Source organism: Xiphophorus hellerii, chromosome 3 (assembly GCF_003331165.1).
Source record: "Xiphophorus hellerii strain 12219 chromosome 3, Xiphophorus_hellerii-4.1, whole genome shotgun sequence".
Taxonomy (NCBI): domain Eukaryota; kingdom Metazoa; phylum Chordata; class Actinopteri; order Cyprinodontiformes; family Poeciliidae; genus Xiphophorus; species Xiphophorus hellerii.
Genome location: NC_045674.1, coordinates 440,587 through 459,876, shown reverse-complemented (window position 1 = coordinate 459,876; position 19,290 = coordinate 440,587). Strand labels below are relative to the sequence as shown.

The following is a 19,290-nucleotide window of genomic DNA, read 5'->3' as shown; positions in this document are numbered from 1 at the left end:
ACATTTCTTTAAGAAAGTCCTGCCTGTTATTGCTGCTGATCTGATCCAAATAGTAACTCATCGCTCTCATCAGGCGTTTTCCCCCAGGCTTTGAAAACAGCAGTAATCAAACCACTGATAAAAAAGAACAATCTGGACAAATCACTAATGCAGAATTACAGGCCGACCTCTGACCTCTGACCTCCCATTCATCAGCAAAGTTATTGAAAAAGCTGTGTGTAAACAATTAACTAGCTTCCTAACGATAACCAACCGCTTTGACTCCTTCCAGTCTGGTTTCCAGTCTCACCACAGCACAGAGACTGGCCTAGTCAAAGTGTTCAATGACATCCATATAAATACGGACTGTGGCAGAACCACAGTGCTGGTTCTGTTGGACCTCAGTGTTGACCATGACATATTACTGAATCAACTGGAGAGTTGGGTTGGACTCTCCGGTCCAGTGCTCAACTGGTTTGAATCCTACATAAAGAACAGGCATTTCTTTGTTTCAATTGAAAACTTTTCATCAAAGAGGTCAAAGGTCACATGTGGGGTACCCCAAGGTTCCATCCTAGGACCCTTTTATTCAATATTTATATGCTCCCACTAGCTCAGGTTATAACAGGAAATAATATTAGCTACCATAACTATGCAGACGACACACAGCTCTACATTACGATGTCACCAGGTGACTCAGAGCCCATCCAATCACTGAACAGATGCTTAGAACAGATAAATGTGTGGATGTGCCAAAACCTTCTCCAGCTGAACAGAAACAAAACTGAAGTTATTATTTTTGGACCTAAAGAGGAACTATCTAGAGTTATAGATCTAGAGTTATAGATCTAGAGTCAATGCACAGTTTCAGTTATTACAACTAAAACCAGCGATCAGCCCGAAACCTGGGAGTAGTGATGGACTCTGACCTGAACCTCCAGAGCCACATAAAGACAGTTACAAAGTCGGCCTTCTGTCACCTGAAGAACATTTCCAGGATTAAAGGACTAATGTCTCAGCCAGATCTAGAGAAACTCATCCATGCGTTCATCTTCAGTCGTATTGATTATTGCAACAGCGTCTTCACAGGTCTGTCCAACAAATCAATCAAACAGCTGCAGCTGATCCAGAATGCTGCTGCTGGCGTTCTGACTAAAACCAGGAAGATAGAGCACATAACACCAGTTCTAAAGTCCCTCCACTGGCTCCCTGTAGCTCAAAGAATAGACTTTAAAATCCTGTTGTTAGTTTATAAATCACTGAACAGCTTAGCACCACAATACATTAAAGATCTGCTGTTGTTGTATCAACCTTCCAGACCTCTCAGGTTCTGGTTCTGGTTCTGCTCTGCATCCCCAGAACCAGAACCAAACGAGGAGAAGCAGCTTTCAGCATCTATGCACCACAAATTTGGAACAAACTTCCAGAAAACTGTAAAACAGCTGAAACACTGACTTCCTTTAAATCTCAACTAAAACCCACCTGTTTAGGATTGTATTTGAAATGTAATCAATTACAAATTTATTGATGGAACTTGACTTAATGATTGATTCTATGTTGCATTGTGATTCTGTGTTTGTAATGATATAAAGCACTTTGAAATGTCTTGCTGCTGAAATGTGCTATACAAATAAAATTTGATTGATTGATTGATTGATTTTTGGGTCTAATATTGTTGATTTAGAAAACATTTTAGTTTAAACTAAGCAGCAAAAATAAGAAGGTTCTTCTAAAATCCTTCCTGTCTTTAACTGAAGTTTAACGGGTTCCCAAGTCTGTTGAGTAAAACATTGCTGAAGGTTTGTGACCCGACTTCAATTATATCAAAATCAACGTAAACAACATGACTTATAAAGAATACAGATTTTTGCGTTACTGAACACTTTCCGTTTAGGAATATCTCATCTTAAAGAAGTACATAAAGTGTTTGTCTTCTTCAGCTCCATTCTTAAACTGCAGTCAGGGCCTCAGAATTTATTCCAAGGGCCGCCAATGGCCCGAGAGCCGCACTTTGAGTACCCAGGTTTAAACTACTGAAGTCAAGGGATGGAGTAGTTTATCTCTGTGGCAACGCGTCGTCACTGCACGTTAAAGCAGCTCACTAGCGCCACCATCTGGATGAAATCACCTTCGGGTTCAGTCTGGCTCTTTGGCAGAGGATTCCAGGATACATGGGATTTGTAGTTTTTTACTGAAACCGGAAGCAGAAGGTTCAGCGCTCTGTGCAGCGTCCAGGAGTTCCAGCTGCTGCTCTCCTCTCCCGGTCTCCTCCTCCCTGGTATGTCCGCCGTCAGAGCGCTGAGGAGCCGCCGGCTCCTCCGGCAGGTGTCCCCCGTCCTCCAGGCCTCCCTCGGCAGACATTACAGCCTGGACGTCCCCGCCGCGCTGCTCCGGACTCAGGGCTACCTGGGCGGCCGCTGGGTCTCTGCAGCCTCGGTGTTCCCGGTTCTGGACCCGGCCACCGGACAGGAGCTGACCCAGGTGTCGGACTGCGGGCCCGCAGAGGCCAAGCAGGCGGTGGAGGCCGCCTACGAGGCGTTTCAGTCCTGGAAGCACACCACAGCCAAGGTAGGCGCTGCTCGGCGGGACTCCGTTAAAAAAAATCACGTTTAAGATGAAATGCAGCAGATTTACCGAATAACTACACGGAACCCCGCGTTGGACCGGTCCGTGCCTTCATGGTGAACACTTTGTGGTTCGGCTCTCACATCATGGACCAAAAACATGTTTTCATGGTAAATTTTAGCTCAACCTGTTGCTTCGACATATGATGTGAAACATGAATGTAAATGTCAGAGTTTCAAGCTACATATTTAGTTTGAAGCTAAATATTAAATTGACCGATTTGTCTCCTAACTAAATAACTAAATATTTGTTGGGATGTTAATGTTTGCTGCTGCCCTGCAGGAGAGGAGCGTCCTGCTGAGGAAATGGTCAGACCTGCTGCTGCTGCACCAGCAACACCTGGCCGCCATCATCACCTTTGAGTCTGTGAGTAAATTCTGATCATCAGGTTCATAATTGATTCCAGTGAAAGTTGCTGGAGGTTTGTGTTGCTGTCAAAGTAAAAACGTGGTGATTAAAGGATTATTTGTTTGTGATTTTAGAATTAAATTTTTCTTCATCATTTCTTGATCAGTGAAAATTTTGCTTTAGTTTTTACTTTTCACCATCAACAGTCAGAAATAAATGTGCAGCAGAAAAGCTGCATTTGGTTCATAAAGAGAGAGAGAGAGAGAGTTTCTGAGTGTGTGTGTTTCCATGTGTGTGTGTTTCTGAGTGTGTGTGTTTCCATGTGTGTGTGTTTCTGAGTGTGTGTGTTTCCATGTGTGTGTGTTTCAGGGTAAACCTCTGCCGGAGGCCCTGGGCGAGGTGTCGTACTCGGCCTCCTTCCTGCAGTGGTTCTCAGAAGAAGCTCGCAGAGTTTACGGCGACATCGTTCCGTCTCCGGCAGCGGACCGCAGACTGCTGCTCCTCAAGCAGCCAGTAGGGGTCGCCACCATCATCACACCGGTGAGCACAGGCACTAAACAGGAAGTCGGCGCCACACGCAGGAGAGCCTGAAATGTTTGTGATGAACCTCCTCGTCCTCCTCAGTGGAACTTCCCCAGCGCCATGATCACCAGGAAGGTTGGCGCCGCCCTGGCCGCCGGCTGCACCGTGGTGGTGAAGCCGGCCGAAGACACGCCGCTGTCCGCCCTGGCTCTGGCCGAGGTCAGTCTCCGGCTCCTGTCCCGCTCCGGTCCCGGTCCGGTCCGGTCCTGGTGTTCATCCTGCCTCCTGTCTCCTGCAGCTGGCGCAGCAGGCGGGCGTCCCGCCAGGCGTGGTCAACGTGGTTCCCTGCTCCAGGGAGAAGATGGCCGCCGTGGGCCGGGTTCTGTGCTCCGACCCGCTGGTGGCCAAGATCTCCTTCACTGGATCCACGGCAACCGGGAAGGTGAGTCCTTCCGGTCCGATCTGGTACAGACGGACCGGACCGGACCGGACCGGCTGAGGTTCTCAGCTGTTCCTCTCTCTCCTCCAGGTGTTGCTGAAAATGGCCGCCGACTCGGTCAAGCGGGTTTCCATGGAGCTGGGAGGCCACGCCCCCTTCATCGTGTTCGACAGCGCCGACCTGGAGCGCGCGGTGGGCGGAGCCATGGCCTCCAAGTTCAGGAACTCCGGACAGGTGAGGCGGGAGGGTGGGGCTGTGCTGGTGTGACGCAGCGTCCAGCTGACCGCTCCTGACCGCCCCGCAGACCTGCGTGTGCTCCAACCGCTTCCTGGTCCAGAGCGGGATCTACGATCGCTTCCTGGACCGGCTGGGCCGCGCCATGGACGCCGAGCTGCGTCTGGGCCACGGGTCGGAACCGGACACCACGCAGGGACCGCTCATCAACGTCAGAGCAGCGGAGAAGGTTGGACCCAAAGCCAACGACCCGGAACACTTCCAGAACCAGAACCGCCTGCTCCGCCTCTCACTGGGTCTTTACTGAATCAATCAGGGTGCATTCTGGGAAAAATTCTGGTGTCTGGATCAGAACCTTTTCCAGAAAACGCTGGATGGTTCTGGATCTGGTTTAGGTCTGGATCACGATTTAACAGTTTCAGATCAATCTATCGATTATTATTGATTAGCTTTTTGTTTCTCAAATCCTGTTGGAGAAACTGCTGCTGCGCTCAACAGGTGGTTGCTAGGCAACCAAAAAGTCAGCGGGTTTGTTGTGGCTACCCAGCTAGCTTAGCTAGCCTTGAGTTTGAGCGGCTAAAGCCTTTCCTCTGTCTACATCTCCCAGAATGCTTTGCAGTAGGGCTGGGCGATATATTGCGTATACTCGATGTATTGTGATATTTTCAATTTACGATAGTTTAAATGGCTATCGCAGCCACCGAGTATAAATTATCGTTCAAATAATAAATCTTGGCCGTCAAATTCACTGCGAGTCTGGTTTATCCAACACCCTATGAATGCATCACTAGGCCCCCCCCCCCTTCCAACCTGAACATTTTCTACCAATCAGCTGCGCAGAGAAAACAAACATCATGAGGAAACAGATGAACTGTTAGGTTCTGGATCAATAATCTGGATTTTATATGGAGGATGTAAAACAAAATGAGGTCATTTACCAAACATGTTGTCAATCTGTTGCCACAAAAGGTTGAACCACAGATTTATTCCCCTAATCAGATTATTCTTCTACCTGCAGCTTATAGCCGGTAGAACCAAACCTGGAGACGTAGATATGATTCATTTAGTGATGTGCAGTGGAAAATAACTATAACTCAAAACTATTCATTCTTTTTTTTCTCGCTCTGTCGGCTTTACGCTACACGTAGTCTCGTTGCCATAGCAACTGACAACAATGCAACTTTATGTATCAGGATTCAGCATCAAAAACACTCAAACATTTTCCCCACATAGAGCAAAACATTCAGTTTGCTTTTTTTTTTTCTTAGTTAAAACTTATTTCTCACCTTGTTATCTAGTCTTAGTGCAGACAGTTCACAGTAAAACACTGCAGCCCTTTTTATATGAGATTAGATTTAAGGGTAGCAGGAAAATGGGGGGAACTTGGTTGGATGACTTCATGCTGCAGCATCTAGATTAGAATAACATCTAAGAATATTGTGATATATATCGCGTATCGTGATATAGCAAAAATATATCAGGATATTAGATTTTCCTCATATCCCCCAGCACTACTTCACTGTTCTGATCAGAGTTCAGTGAAACTGATATTGATCACATGTTCATATTATATTATTGATTTACTGCCCAGGCCCAGTCCGATGGTTCCGGATCAGACGGTTCTGAATCTGTTGGACGTTGGATGGTTCCAGCTGGTTGGATGAGGTTCTGATGGGTTTCTGATGAGGTTCTGATTGGGTTTTGATGAGGTTCTGATTGAGTTTTGATGAGGTTCTGATGGGTTTCTGATGAGGTTCTGATGGGGTTCTGATTGGGTTTCTGATGAGGTTCTGATTGGGTTTTGATGGGGCTCTGATGAGGTTCTGATGGGGTTTTGATGAGTTTCTGATGAGGCTCTGATTGGGTTTTGATGAGGTTCTGATGGGGCTCTGATGAGGTTCTGATGAGACGGTGTCTCTGCCCCAGGTGGTCCATCAGATAACGGACGCCGTGTCTCGTGGCGCCCGGGTTCTGCGAGGCGGGAAGCGTTTGGACGGGTCGTTCATGGAGCCGACCCTACTGGCGGACGTCACCACTGACATGCTGTGTACGCAGGAGGAGACGTTCGGACCGCTGGTTCCGGTCATCAGGTGGGAGCGGCGGGTTCTGCTCTGGGGGCGGGCCGTCCGGGTCCGAACCAATCAGCAACTGTGTTCCTCGTTTCCAGGTTCGAGACAGAAGAAGAAGCTCTGGCCGTGGCCAATGCTGCCAACGTCGGGCTGGCAGGTGAGAAGGTCCGGTTCCCCTCAGGCCCTGCAGAACCTGAGCTCAGACAGATCCGGTCCCAGTAGAACCACCGTGAAACCAGTACAGCTCCACGTCTTCCAGACACTTTAACCTGCTGAGCTCAGCTGGTACCAGTCAGTCCAGTTAACACGACTGACTGCAGAAGAAGAAAAACACAAAACACAGTAAGGAGTGACCAGCTAGCGGAGCTAGCTTCAAAGTTAGCGGTGCTAGCTGGTCATATGTATTATGTCTGCTAACTCCACACCTGCATGTCAACATGGTACTGAGGGTGAAGCTAACGCTAAAGCTATACATCCCTGAACTTTCTTCAACTGAATGTTTTCTTAAGACCCCAGTGAATTAGCTACATTAAAAATGTATCAATATGTGCTAAACATTAGCTCCTCTATTAACGTGTTAGCTTCAGGGTTCCCACCACTCAGGCTGAAGATCTGGTGATGTCAGTTCGAACCTCAGATTCTCCTCAGGCTGAAAGCTGCTGCTTAGGGTCGTCTGTGACGCCTCCCTCCTGGTTCTGATCCGGTTCTGCTCCGTCTCTGCTGCCAGGATACTTCTACTCGCAGGACGTGGGCCAGATCTGGCGGGTGGCCGAGGCGCTGGAGGTGGGCATGGTGGGGGTCAACGAGGGCCTCCTGTCCGTCGCCGAGGCCGCCTTCGGCGGGGTCAAACAGTCAGGCCTGGGCCGGGAGGGATCCAAGTACGGCATCGACGAGTACCTGGAGGTCAAGTACATGTGCTTCGGAGGCCTGAGACCCTGAACCGGGCCGGAGCTGGTACCGGCACCGGAGATAGGAAGGAGTGAGAGCTGCTGATCAACATGACCCAGGAAGCTTCCCAACCCTCCAGCACGTCTGCTGCCATCATTAATAATTATAGTCATTTAGATTTTAATGGACTTTACATTTTAAAGTCTCAACATTCGACTGGGTAAAAATAAAAATACTAAAACAGGATCAAATATGTGGTAAATATAAAACTAATCAAAAATCCTAAAAAATAATGAACTAAATACCAGGATTAATAACTAAATAAATTTACAGAAACTCTAAAATCACCATGAATTATTATTGCTGATTTTTCTACATAAGTGACGTTTTTATGTCTTAAATTGTTCAACTTTCCTGCTGCCTGGTTCCACTAATTAAAGGTTCTGTGTGTAGAGAACACTGCCATCTGGCGGTCAGGTAAGGTACTGCAGCCGTTAGGTTTAATGACCTCATTTCCTCAGACTGATCATGTTAAACGTGGTTTTGTCATTTCTGACCTGAAAGAGATTTTTTTTTATTTGGAAGGACTAAGCTCCGCCCACTTTTACGCATCACATCCTAGAAGCTGTTCGATTGGACCCAGACTTCCTGAACCCTTTGATGCATTCAGGCAACAATGTGCAGAAAAAAAAAACAAATGAAGTTGGAGTTTCATGTTGACTTTAATCTGAAGAATTTTGGATGAATCCAGAATCTGGAACCGGGTCGGTTCTGCTGCAGATAGAGATCTGTGGGTTTCTTGGATTCTAGATGTTTAGTTAGTAACAAAATGTCTCGGATTATTCTGGAAAACTTTGCTGTTTAGGTTTTTGTACGTTTGTGTTTGATCTGAAATAAAGTGACGGATGAATTCATGTTTGATTTCTTCAGTTTCTCCTGAAACTTTGACTTTAAATCACCAGACATGGAACTGGTTCTGATGAGACGTTTGGGTCACCAGGATGCTAAATAATCCCAGCTGGGTCCGGTTCTGGTTCTGATGCGACACTAAAGGAACAGTCCAACAGGCCCAGATGAACGGAACCTGAACTCATGTCTTGGTGCTGCCCCCTGCAGGCCAAGTCTTCGCTTCATGAATGTTTCTCTGGGAAGAACGAATGAAACCTCTGAACCGAACGTGTGCTGCCACCAGGAGGCGCCGTCCAGACTTCCTCCAACCCTCACCGTCCCCCCGGACTTCCTGTCTTCACCCGAAGGCGTTCCCGTTGCGCGCGGCCTGGGAGCTGACCCGGTTCCGGTTGCGGACCGGCCGGCTGAAGACGGAGTCCTGGTCGCTGTCCAGCTCCGACTCGGACATCATGAGGCTGGAGTTGTGCTCCGTGCTGCGGTGCTTCAGACCTGGCAGGACAGGGGGAGTTACTGAGCGGGAACGTTCGGATCCATCCCACAGAACCGTCATCTGGACTGGAAAAGGCTCTGACCCGGACCGGCCCCTTCCCCAGAAAGGCTGGGATTAACTTTCAGAGTCTTCCACATCTGGATGAGAGAGGGACCATTTTCACTTTTTAAATCGCTTTGCAGGAGATTAAACCAGGATTAAACCCAGATTAAACCAGGATTAAACTCAGATTAAACCAGGATTAAACCCAGATTAAACCAGGATTAAACTCAGATTAAACCAGGATTAAACCCGGATTAAACTCAGATTAAACCTGGATTAAACTCAGATTAAACCCGGATTAAACTCAGATTAAACCAGGATTAAACTCAGATTAAACCCGGATTAAACCCAGATTAAACTCAGATTAAACCAGGATTAAACCCAGATTAAACTCAGATTAAACCCGGATTAAACCCAGATTAAACCCAGATTAAACTCAGATTAAACCAGGATTAAACCCAGATTAAACCAGGATTAACCCGTTAGGTGAATTTCTGCATCTTGAATGGACGTTGGATCAGATTGTTGTGAGATTTTCATGTTTAGAGATTCTCTGCTGGTTTTGTTGCTTTATTGAAAAGTTTTGCTGCTAATTCCAGTAAAATTTCAATCAGAAATCCGGGAAAGGATTGAATCCGCGTCACTGTGGGGTTTCCTGAAGGGCGGTCCGGTCCGGTCCAGAACCTGCAGGGCCGGTGGACAAACTCACTGAATCTGGGCCGGAGCTCCAGCCGCTCCTGCTCGTCCATGTCGTCCAGGATGGTGTATCTGGTCTTCTTCCTGCCCTTCCTCTGCTTCCTCCTGCAGACACACAGAACACCGAATCGGACCCGGCAGATTCTGGATGGGACCCGGCGGATCCCGGCTTGATCCTGACCCGACGGTCCAGACTCACCTCCGGCTGCAGCAGACGAAGGTCCAGCTGAGCGACAGTATGAGGACCATCGTCAGGAAGCTGCTCAGGATCACGAACAGAACCCTCCACTCTGAGGGGACAAGCAGAGCCGGGTCAGAGGTCGACCACAGGGAACATCTTTAGAGCCACCGGCTCAGGAATGATAAAAACGTTACCACAGTTACTCTCTCCGTCCCCGAGGTAGAGCCGGATCAGGTTCTCCGTCCAGAACGGGTCACAGGAACACTGCTTGGTGATTGGATCACACTGGCCCCGCCCTGAACAGCTCAGCTCGCACGCTAACGAAACAAATGACACCAGAACATAAACAAAGAGTAAACAAACATCCATTTCCTTCTTATCTGGGGTCGGGTCGCACTGATCCACGTCCTGGACTCCTAAGCAGGATTCTGGGGGAATCAGCTGGCCCGATGAGCGGCTCTACTCTGAGTCCCTCCATGATGACTGAGCTTCTGTCTCTAAGGGAGAGCCCAGACACCCTGCGGAGAAAACCCATGGACCTCACCACAGGGCCGCTTTTCATTGGCTGATGCCCATTCTGCGTGGCCGTCTCACAAACACACTTAGCTTCCCGTTAGCTAAGTACAGCATAATAGCAGAACTGATCCAACTTCTACACCTTGAAGCCTGTCTGCTACACAGTCTGACGTTAGCTAAACAGATCAATATGCAATGTGTCTGTATCTGACACACACTAAAGATTTTATTTTAGCAGAAAAGGCTTTGGACTAAACTGTTACTCTGTTAGCCACGTTAGCACCAAGTACAGCTAGTCAGTCAACCATCGCTGTGTTCAGGGAAGCGCTGATTAATAATCGAGAAATAAATATCAAGCCTGGAAACTTGATATCGTAACGAACTGAATGTTATGTTTTTAACGTAATCTTTGCTCGTCTTGCGGGGCGCAGGCGGTTGCCATGGTAACAGGTGTGCTTAAACTACAGAGAGAGAGAGTAAAAAGGTAGGAGTGGTTTTGAGTTGATCACCTGTTCAGGTTATTTTACCTTTGTTTCCCTTTGCTGTGGCTCATTACAGCCGCTGTAGTTTCTAAACGTTGGACTAATTACCTCGTTCGTTTGTGAGTTTACGTCATTCACAACAAACATCAAACAGAACAAATATATTTCATAAAATTTAACAAACAAATGGCTTCTACCGCGGTAATTATGTGAAATTAAATGAATTATATCCCAGCTTCAGAAGATTTGCCTTTACCTTTACAGAGCTCTTTGGTTCCTCCCAGAGGTGGAGACTCGAGTCACATGACTTGGTCTCGAGTCAGACTCGAGTCGTTAAAATCACGACTTGAGACTTGACTTGAAAAAATGCTCAAAGACTCGGACTTGACTTTGACTTTCATGCCATTGACTTGGGACTTGACTCGACTTGAAGCTGTTTACTTGAAAAGACTTGATATTTTTTACTCAAAGTCTTAAAATTTAAAACACATTATTTATAAAGTGGCGTCATTAATTAATGTCACTCATTCCGTATCAATATGCGCAGACCGTCACTATGTTTTTCCTCTCTCCTTATGTATGTATGTGTACGTAGCTGCAGCACAACCAATCAAATTAACAGGATTTGGACGTTTAAAAAAACGCAGCAAAGCTACAGAGCTCAGGGAACGAAATACGAAATAACCGCTCGAATATGCTTCCGCGAGTAATTTCTTTAGGCTACGTAGGTTATGAACTTTCGACTAAAAAACGAACTGCAACTTGTAAAACATGCAAGAAGAGAATATCGGATGGAGATGCCACGACGTCCAACTTTGTCCAGCATTTGAAGCTTCACAAAGATCGGTAGGTGGCGCTTTTCTTTTGCTGTAAGATAGTTGACTTTAGCTAACTTCGTGTTAGCATGTGTACTCCGGGTTAAATTGGTGATGATTTACCATAAATCCGGTCCTTCAAATGCCTCCACAAATAATGTGCACCGTGTTAGCTCAGGAAGCCGGTGGATAGTGAGCGGGGCTCCGGAACAGAAAGCAGATTCTGGACCTGAACACAGGGAACAGAGTCTCTCTGTCCCATCATGATGATGAGCCGGGTCTAGTATCATCTAAGGATGGTTGGTGTATTTGAAGACATCTACGTTGGGAAATTATATTGACAATATATTGTTTACTGCAGTCAGTGCATTAAGTCAACTGTTTTTGACTTAATGACCGGCGTGACTGTCACATGTCGCACAGAACCCATTTCCAAGTAGTATAGCTTTGCTGGGAAAAAAAAAAAAAAAGACCAAATACAGTGACTGTCCCAAATAAATGTTGTGTTTAGAATATGTGTCCCATATTTACGGAGGACTGAAACTAACATAGGGGAGAGCGGGGTATTGTGAGACATTGGGTAATGTGAGACACCCCTTATATCTAGGCAATGGAACAAAATTATGGTCATGTGACCATTATATTTACAAGCCCCTCCCATTCTCCCCTTGCCAGGAAGGTGAAGTTGGTGCTGTTGCTGTGGTAAGTATGTTTTTTTCATAAAAATGTGTTTTTTGCACGTGAAAGTAAATTTTCTAGCTATAAACGTAATTAACTATTGTGTCAAAGCAAATTAATTCAGGTAGAAAAATTTATATCATGCATGTTGATGAACTTCCAACATATACAACCATGTGATTGATGCTAGTTCAAGATTAGCCTGACTTGCTAGAGATGTTGTTTTTTATAAAATGATGGCTGTGGGGTTAAATGAGACAAATGCCGTGGGGTAATGTGATACACTGTCTTACGTTACCCCATCATGAAGTACAATTTAAGTTTAGTCTTAAACATATTTAGTGTAATATTACATTACATCTGTTTAATTTTTATGTCATAACCATTGTAGAAAAGCCATCATGCCAAGAAAGTACACCAGGAAAACAACCTGGGGACAAACACTCCTCGCAGAATTGGAGAATGCAGCTGCTGAGGTCAGGCAAGGAAAGAAGTCTTTAAGAAAAGCTGGAAGGGACAGAAATATTGACAAGACAACCCTACAAAGATTCATAAAGAAAAAAGAGAAAGGGCAAGTAAAATCAGTAGCCCGGAGTGCAGTAGCTGAGGCAAAGAGAATATTCACAGATGAGATGGAGGAGGAGCTTGCTAAACACTTGAAACAACTAGCTGACCAGTTCCACGGCCTTCCTCCAGTTAAGTGCCGTGAACTGGCATTTGAATACGCAAAGAGAAACAATATCCCTGTTCCAGCCAATTGGACAGAGAAACAATGTGCAGGTATGCTAGGGTGTGCAAGTGATCACAAGCTAAATAATAATGCTAAATAATAATCTTATAATAATAAATTATCTACTCTCTAGGAATAGAGTGGTTTCGGAGGTTTCTTGCATGTTGCCATCTGTCTGTCCAAACTCCAGAGGCAACATCCCTGGGAAGGGCTACAGCCTTCAATAAAACTACAGTAGGGGAGTTCTTCGACAATCTGGCTGTAGTGATGGACAGGTGACACTTTTTTAGTTGCAAATGTTTTAAGTTAGCTTTACCCGTAAGATTTGTTTTGAATTCTGATAAGGTTTTTTTTTTTGCCTCTCCTCTTTCACAGGCACACATTCCCTCCACACGATTTACAATGTAGATTAAACCGGCATCTTTACAGTTCAAAAGCCACGACAGGTAAGCAACACATGATATACAAGAAAGCACCATACTGATATTGAGTGGATTGTGATAATAACCAGTGAACCTGTGAGCTGGAAAAATGAATGGAATGAAATTAAATACAATGTACTTTTAGACCAATAGTAACCTACTGATTGTACATTTGTCCCTGATTCTAGACTTTCTATCTTGATTCAGGTTGTGACAGAGAAAGGAAAAAAGCAAGTTGGTTCTATCACATCATCTGAGAGGGGAGAACTAGTGACTGTGGTGTGTGCAGTGAATGCTGCTGGGAATGCCATACCTCCTATGTTTGTCTTCCCCAGAGTTAGGTTTATGGATGACTTCCTGATAGGAGCACCTCCAGGAGCCAAAGGTGCCTCCACCAGAACAGGATGGATGAATGAAGACAAGTTCCGATTATGGGTCCATGTTCTGAGACCCAGACTGTGCATTAGCTGGTTCTGCTTGTACTTTGCTCTTGACACCCAGATACTAGCTAAAGGTCCTGTGCTATGATTCTCACACTGTGAATGTTAATTAAAACATTTTGAAGTATATTATGTTGTATTTGATTTACATTTTAATACTTTGGGTTACTTTCAAGTGCTAACTATAATTAACCAATCTCCATAACACTGATCCTAGTCTGACATTTTTTTGTTTTTGAAGGTTAGGTTGTCAGTCAGGATTCAAATTGTTACAACATGTGTTATGGTAGTATTAAAGTGGAAAACGTAAGTGTATCAGCTTACCCCCAAATGGTTCAATTTACCCCATTGATTTTTCTGGTCTGTCTAACTTTACCCCTGATCTGGGGTAAAGTGAGACACAGGACCACTTTTTTTAAAACAATCATATTTTCATTGTCCTTTGTCTTGACGATATTCTGATAACTTCCATAGCTAGGAAACATCCCAAATTAATAGGAAATGTTTACATTTTACTGATACATCATTTTACCTTGCCTATAGGGAAACAAATGTAAAAAATGGCTCACAATACCCCGCTCTCCCCTACTTAGAAATAAAAGCAGAAAAATAAATGCACCAGACCTTCCTGAGTTTACTTGTGATAACTTCATTTATACTTATTTCATTTTTTGAAAACTATGATTGTTGTAGTGTTGATGTTTATTTATGAATAGAAGGAGTAAACTGAAGTCAAATGTAATTCATGAAAGGCTGTAATTTATTTTCTGACATCTGTTTACTTCTGACAGATTTGAAGAATACCAGATGAATAAGAGGATCACAAATGAACCTCAAATACATATTTTAAAAAGAACAAATGGTCTAATATTTGAATTTTATGTATAATTGCAAATTATTAAAAAAATAAAATAAAAACGACTCGAAATGACTTGAAATTAAAGGTTCCTGACTTGAGACTTGACTCGACTTTTGCCTGTCTTTACTTGAGACTTGACTCGGACTTGAGGACAGAGACTTGAGACTTACTTGAGACTTGCAACACAGTGACTTGGTCACACCTCTGGTTCCTCCTATCAGTCTGTAGCTTCTCATATTGAGGTCAAAGTTCAGATCTACCATAACTGACTGACACCTGCTGGCCTCAGGTTTGCAACCAGCTTGTGACTGAGAAACCAGTAACCTGCTCCCAGTGACAGAGTCTCACTGAGGAAGAAACTCCATTAGGTTTTCTATCACTTTAATATTTCTGCTATAACTGATGGATATTCGCACATAAAATAAGTCAATAGAGTTTAATTTACAATTTTTATGTCTTCGTGTCATGAGGTAGATCTCAGCCGGCTGCTGAGAGAAAAAGTAGATCTTGGTCTCAAAACGTTTGGGTTCCCCTGATGTACAGGGTGGATCTGCCGTTTTCCTCATGAAGCGAAAGCGTTTTGCTGTGACGCTCAATGTTGGAGGCGTCGCGAGGCTCAAACACCTTGATCTTGATAGAAGCCTCTGCTCCCGCACCACCAGACTCTCCAACAGTTTCATCCATCAGGCTGTGAGGATGCTGAATTCCCTCCCCTCAGCATCAAAGCGGCCAAGAAGATGAAGAAGAAGAAGAAACCCAGAACCTTGCACAACTGCCCTCCCTCCTAACATAGAGGGCAAATTCAGCATTTAAACTCTGCACTTCTGCCACTTTTTTTTATCTGTATATCTCCATATACTTATATATATACATACATTCTCAGTTGTAAAACTTTTTATGCTATATGTCTAGTTATTGTACATCTATTTATTAATTGTTTAGGATAATTTTAGTTAGACTGTGTCTTTTATTGTTACTCAATGTTAGTAACGCCCTGTCTTGTATCACTGTGGGATAGTGAGAAACGTCATTTCGATTCCCTTGTATGTCTGGACATGTAAGAGGAATTGACAATAAAGCTGATTGATTGATTGATTGATTGATCTCATCCAAAAAACATGACATGAACTTGTTAGTTCCTCTGTCCATTTAGCAGCTGATATATTGTGAAAATCCAGTAGAAATGATGCACTAATCAGTCATGTTTACATAGAAACAACGCGCCGTGAGGCTTTGCTTGTGAGACTAGCGGTCACGTGGGTCGGTTGTGGGCGGAGCTTGGTAAGGTCCATTTCGGCCGCTTGTATCCGCGATCTCGTTCTTTCGGTCATGACCCAAAGCTCATGACCATAGATGAGGGTGGGAACGTAGATCGACCGGTAAATCGAGAGCTTCGCTTTTTGGCTCAGCTCTCTCTTCACCACAACGGACCGGTACAGCGCCGCTTGACGGCAGACGCTGCGCCAATCCGCCTGTCGATCTCCCGCTCCCTTCTTCCCCCATTCGTGAACAAGATCCCGAGATACTTGAACTCCTCCACTTGGGGCAGGACACCCCCCCTGACCCTGAGAAGGCACTCTACCCTTTTCCGGCTCAAGACCTCGGATTTGGAGGCCCTGATCCTCATCCCGGCCGCTTCACACTCGGCTGCGAACCGCTCCAGTGAGAGCTGCAGATCACGACCTGATGAAGCCAACAGGACCACATCATCTGCAAAAAGCAGAGATGAAATCCTAAGGCCACCAAATCGGATCCCCTCAACACCTTGGCTGGTCTAGAAATTCTGTCCATGAAAGTGATGAACAGAATCGGTGACAAAGGGCAGCCCTGGCGGAGTCCAACTCTCACTGGAAACGAGCCCGACTTACTGCCGGCAATGCGGACCAGACTCTGACACCGGTCATACAGGGACCTGACAGCCCGTATCAAAGGTACCTCTTACTAACGTAGCGCCCCCCATAGGACTCCCTGAGGGACACGGTCCAACACCTTCTCCGAGTCCACAAAACACATGTAGATCGATTGGGCGAACTCCCAGAACCCTCCTGAGGGTGTAGAGCTGGTCCAGTGTTCCACGATCAGAACCAGAACCACACTGCTCTTCCTGAATCTGAGGTTTGATGATCCAACGGACCCTCCTCTCCAGGACCCTGAATAGATCTTGGCCCAATAGTGTGACTCTGCCTTTCTCCTTTTGAGTAAGAGACCGCCACTCTGGTCTCCAGAGCCTTAAGGAACTCTGAATCTTAACTCCTGCTCCACGCTTCTCATCAGGGGCAACGCCAGAATGAAAGAACGTCCAACGCTTCTCAAGGAAACAGTCAGTGTGGTGCACTGAGGTGAGTCCGACTATTTCAACTTCACCACCAGCTTCTATAGCCGAGGATCAGACCGCCAAAGTCCCTGCCTCCAGCACCACCCATCCCACTCTCCACCTGACCCCTCTAGCCCCTCCCACAACCCCTGGAAAGAGGTACCATGTCTCCTGTTCGGGCTGTGGGTTAAAGCCAAGGCACCAGGAACTGGCCAGCTGCCGTGGGTCCAGGCGAGGGAACTCTGGTTCCATTGGTCTACTCATCTTTGGGCTGAACTTTATCTGGTGACCCTACCAGGGGCACAGGCCCCTGATGGAACAGCTGACCGCTGGGGAACTCAGACCCTCCACTAGGTGGCAGCCTGGGACGGGCTGACCATAGACAAACAGGAAGTAAAGCTAAGAGCCAATCAGAGTGACCCAGCCAGGGGAGCCATCTAAACATCCCAGCAGACACATGTTCCCTGACGGTTCTCGATGGTTCTAGATGGTTCTGGATGGTTCCTCTCTAAAACATGAACCCGGGCCGATCGGGACCAGAACTTACCCACAGTGTCGACTCTCAGCACCTTGAATAGCAGGAAGTCGCTCTTGTCTCGGAGCAGCTGCTTCCTGAGCAGAACCACCAGGCTGGAGGCCGGGACGGGTCCGGTCGGGCCCTGGACCCAGAACTGCAGAACCGTGCTAAAACAGAACAGCGGAGCAGAGTTCTGACCCGACTAGCAGGCAGCAGGTTCAGGTGCAGTGAGCGGCGTCTGTTTGGGCCTGACCCGGTCAGGGTTCTGATACCTGAGTTGGGTCCGTCCCTGCAGCGCCCGGACCCGGATGTCCCGGTCCAGGACGTGGATCAGTGCGGCCAGCTGCCGGACCAGTGTGTCCCTCTGAGCCACGCTCACCTGAGACACCGCCACCAGCATCTCCAGCTCCACCTGCTGGCCGCCGCCTGGTTCTGCACAAACCAACCCAGAGGTCCATTTACCCTCAGAACCTCAGCAGAACCTGCGCTGAGCGGCGGCCTACCTGGCCGAACCTCCACGGTGGCGGTGGCGGTGCTGACCCGGCCCTGAGCGTCCGTCACCCTCAGCTGGAACAGGTAGGTTCCCTCCACCAGGTCCGACAGGTACAGGACCCGCCGGGTCTCCGAGCCGAACAGGACCTCCTGCACAGAACCGGGAGGTTACCTGAGCCGGCACATTTGGGCCTAAATTGCTCAGAGCGGGCGGTACCCCGGCTGCTGGACTCTGGCTGTCCCTGGTCCACCGGTACCGGACCTCCGTCTGGTCTCCGTCAGTAACCGACCCCTCCAGAACCACGGAGTTGTTGGGCAGAACCAGAACATGGCTGCCGCTGGCGTGCGCCACCGGAGGAAGACTGCGGGCTTCAGGGGGAAGGAGACAGGCGGTACCAATCAGAACTAGAACCAGAACCTACAGCAGAACTCACCTTCCTGGACCCGCACCGACAGCAAGGCGCTGTCTGTCGCCCCCTGCTGGTCCGACACCGTCAGCTTGAACGTGTAGTGCCCCGCTCTTAGGCCCGTTGCCATGGCAACCGCCCGGTCAGCATCCTGCAGCCGCAAACCAGGAGGACCGCTGCGGACACAGGTGGCAGAGAGTCCGTCAGGTACCAAGCCGCCAGTTCTGGTTCCGGTTCCGGTCCGCAGAGCTGCTCACCTCACCACCTCCCAGCTGTAGCCGCTAACACCGCGGTCGTCGGTGCTGCCGCTGCCGTTGAGCAACAGGCTGGCGCTCAGAGGGAGAACCAGACGGAGGTCCGGACCTACGGCGGCCAGCGGGGCCCGGTTCGGCCCCTGGGGTTCCGCTGGGGCCAGACGACAGACAGAACCTCAGAGAAAGAACCAGCTGAAACGATCAGAACCAGGCCGTAGAGGCCCGAGATAACGACCAGCCTGGGCCGCTGCTAGGCACCGGGCGGCTAACAGCCTAGCTGTAGCGGCTAACATGCGCTATGCTAATACCATCCCTGCTCAGACAGATTTGGGTTTTTGTTTTTGTTTTCCAAAAAAAGAAAATTAACTTTTAAAGAAAATTTTATTTTGATAACTAAGAAATAAAAATCAGTAATCAGTTCAGAATCAGAACCAGAGCCTGGCAGAACCGGACCAACAGGAACCAGAACCAGGTTGACATACCTACAGTAGTCGGGGGGAGAGCAGCTGAGGTGGAGAGGTCAGAGGTCACCTGGTTCAGCGGGTCGGTGGTTGGAGCCTGGAGAACCTTCAGAGGTTCTGTCAGAACAAAAACAAACTCCAGCATTAAGCTTCTGTCCAGAACCAGAACCCTCTGCAGAACTTCGGATCAGACCTGAAGTTCTGTTCCCGGCTTCAGAAGAACCGGTTGGTTCTGATGTCACAGCAGAGCCGAGGTCCACCAGATCCACCGGGTCCCCCACGGGACGACCTGCAGGAAGACGGTCCAGATCAGGCCGGACAGAACCACCAGAACCAGACACAACATCAAGCATTTCTGCAGTTGGTTCTGACCCGCTCAAAGGGATTTTTACGTTCTGTGTCTTTAAATGCAGCCACAAACTAACCCCTGTTACCATGGCAACAGGTTTGGGTCTTTGTGAAAAATGTTTGAAGTCAAACC

General features: G+C 47.2%; 2 protein-coding genes and 1 long non-coding RNA gene across 13 annotated transcripts in view; 2 read left to right on the top strand and 1 right to left on the bottom strand.

Annotated features, from left to right (window-relative positions):
• Positions 1 to 2,137: 2,137 nt before the first annotated feature.
• On the top strand, positions 2,138 to 8,018 carry aldh5a1 (aldehyde dehydrogenase 5 family, member A1 (succinate-semialdehyde dehydrogenase)). 2 transcript variants are annotated; one of them, XM_032559527.1, is made up of 10 exons: positions 2,138 to 2,547; positions 2,887 to 2,970; positions 3,322 to 3,492; positions 3,577 to 3,693; positions 3,773 to 3,916; positions 4,004 to 4,147; positions 4,218 to 4,376; positions 6,074 to 6,237; positions 6,296 to 6,373; positions 6,944 to 8,018. In XM_032559527.1, exons 1-10 carry the CDS (start codon positions 2,260 to 2,262, stop codon positions 7,197 to 7,199), a joined length of 1,605 nt encoding a protein of 534 aa, XP_032415418.1. In that variant the 5' UTR covers positions 2,138 to 2,259; the 3' UTR covers positions 7,200 to 8,018. The 2 variants fall into 2 exon arrangements, with proteins under 2 accessions (XP_032415418.1, XP_032415419.1); XM_032559528.1 differs by having other exon boundaries at positions 2,144 to 2,547; positions 6,315 to 6,373.
• The window catches only part of kiaa0319 (KIAA0319 ortholog), a 21,159-nt gene continuing 9,676 nt past the window's right edge, over positions 7,808 to 19,290 (bottom strand). For 6 of the 10 annotated variants that reach the window (XM_032559512.1, XM_032559514.1, XM_032559516.1 and 3 more), the window contains 12 exons: positions 19,003 to 19,098; positions 18,831 to 18,926; positions 18,352 to 18,523; positions 18,122 to 18,270; positions 17,905 to 18,056; positions 17,699 to 17,837; positions 17,468 to 17,627; positions 17,226 to 17,362; positions 9,617 to 9,739; positions 9,441 to 9,531; positions 9,255 to 9,346; positions 7,808 to 8,502 (listed from right to left, as the gene is read on the bottom strand). In XM_032559512.1, the coding sequence (XP_032415403.1) occupies positions 8,351 to 8,502; positions 9,255 to 9,346; positions 9,441 to 9,531; positions 9,617 to 9,739; positions 17,226 to 17,362; positions 17,468 to 17,627; positions 17,699 to 17,837; positions 17,905 to 18,056; positions 18,122 to 18,270; positions 18,352 to 18,523; positions 18,831 to 18,926; positions 19,003 to 19,098 (1,559 nt within the window). In that variant the 3' untranslated portion in view covers positions 7,808 to 8,350. The other 4 variants (XM_032559513.1, XM_032559521.1, XM_032559515.1 and 1 more) reach the window with 3 other exon arrangements.
• Positions 12,698 to 13,634, top strand: LOC116717880 (uncharacterized). Its single transcript, XR_004338830.1, has 3 exons — positions 12,698 to 12,918; positions 13,019 to 13,089; positions 13,273 to 13,634. It is a non-coding gene; the product is annotated as an uncharacterized LOC116717880 (long non-coding RNA).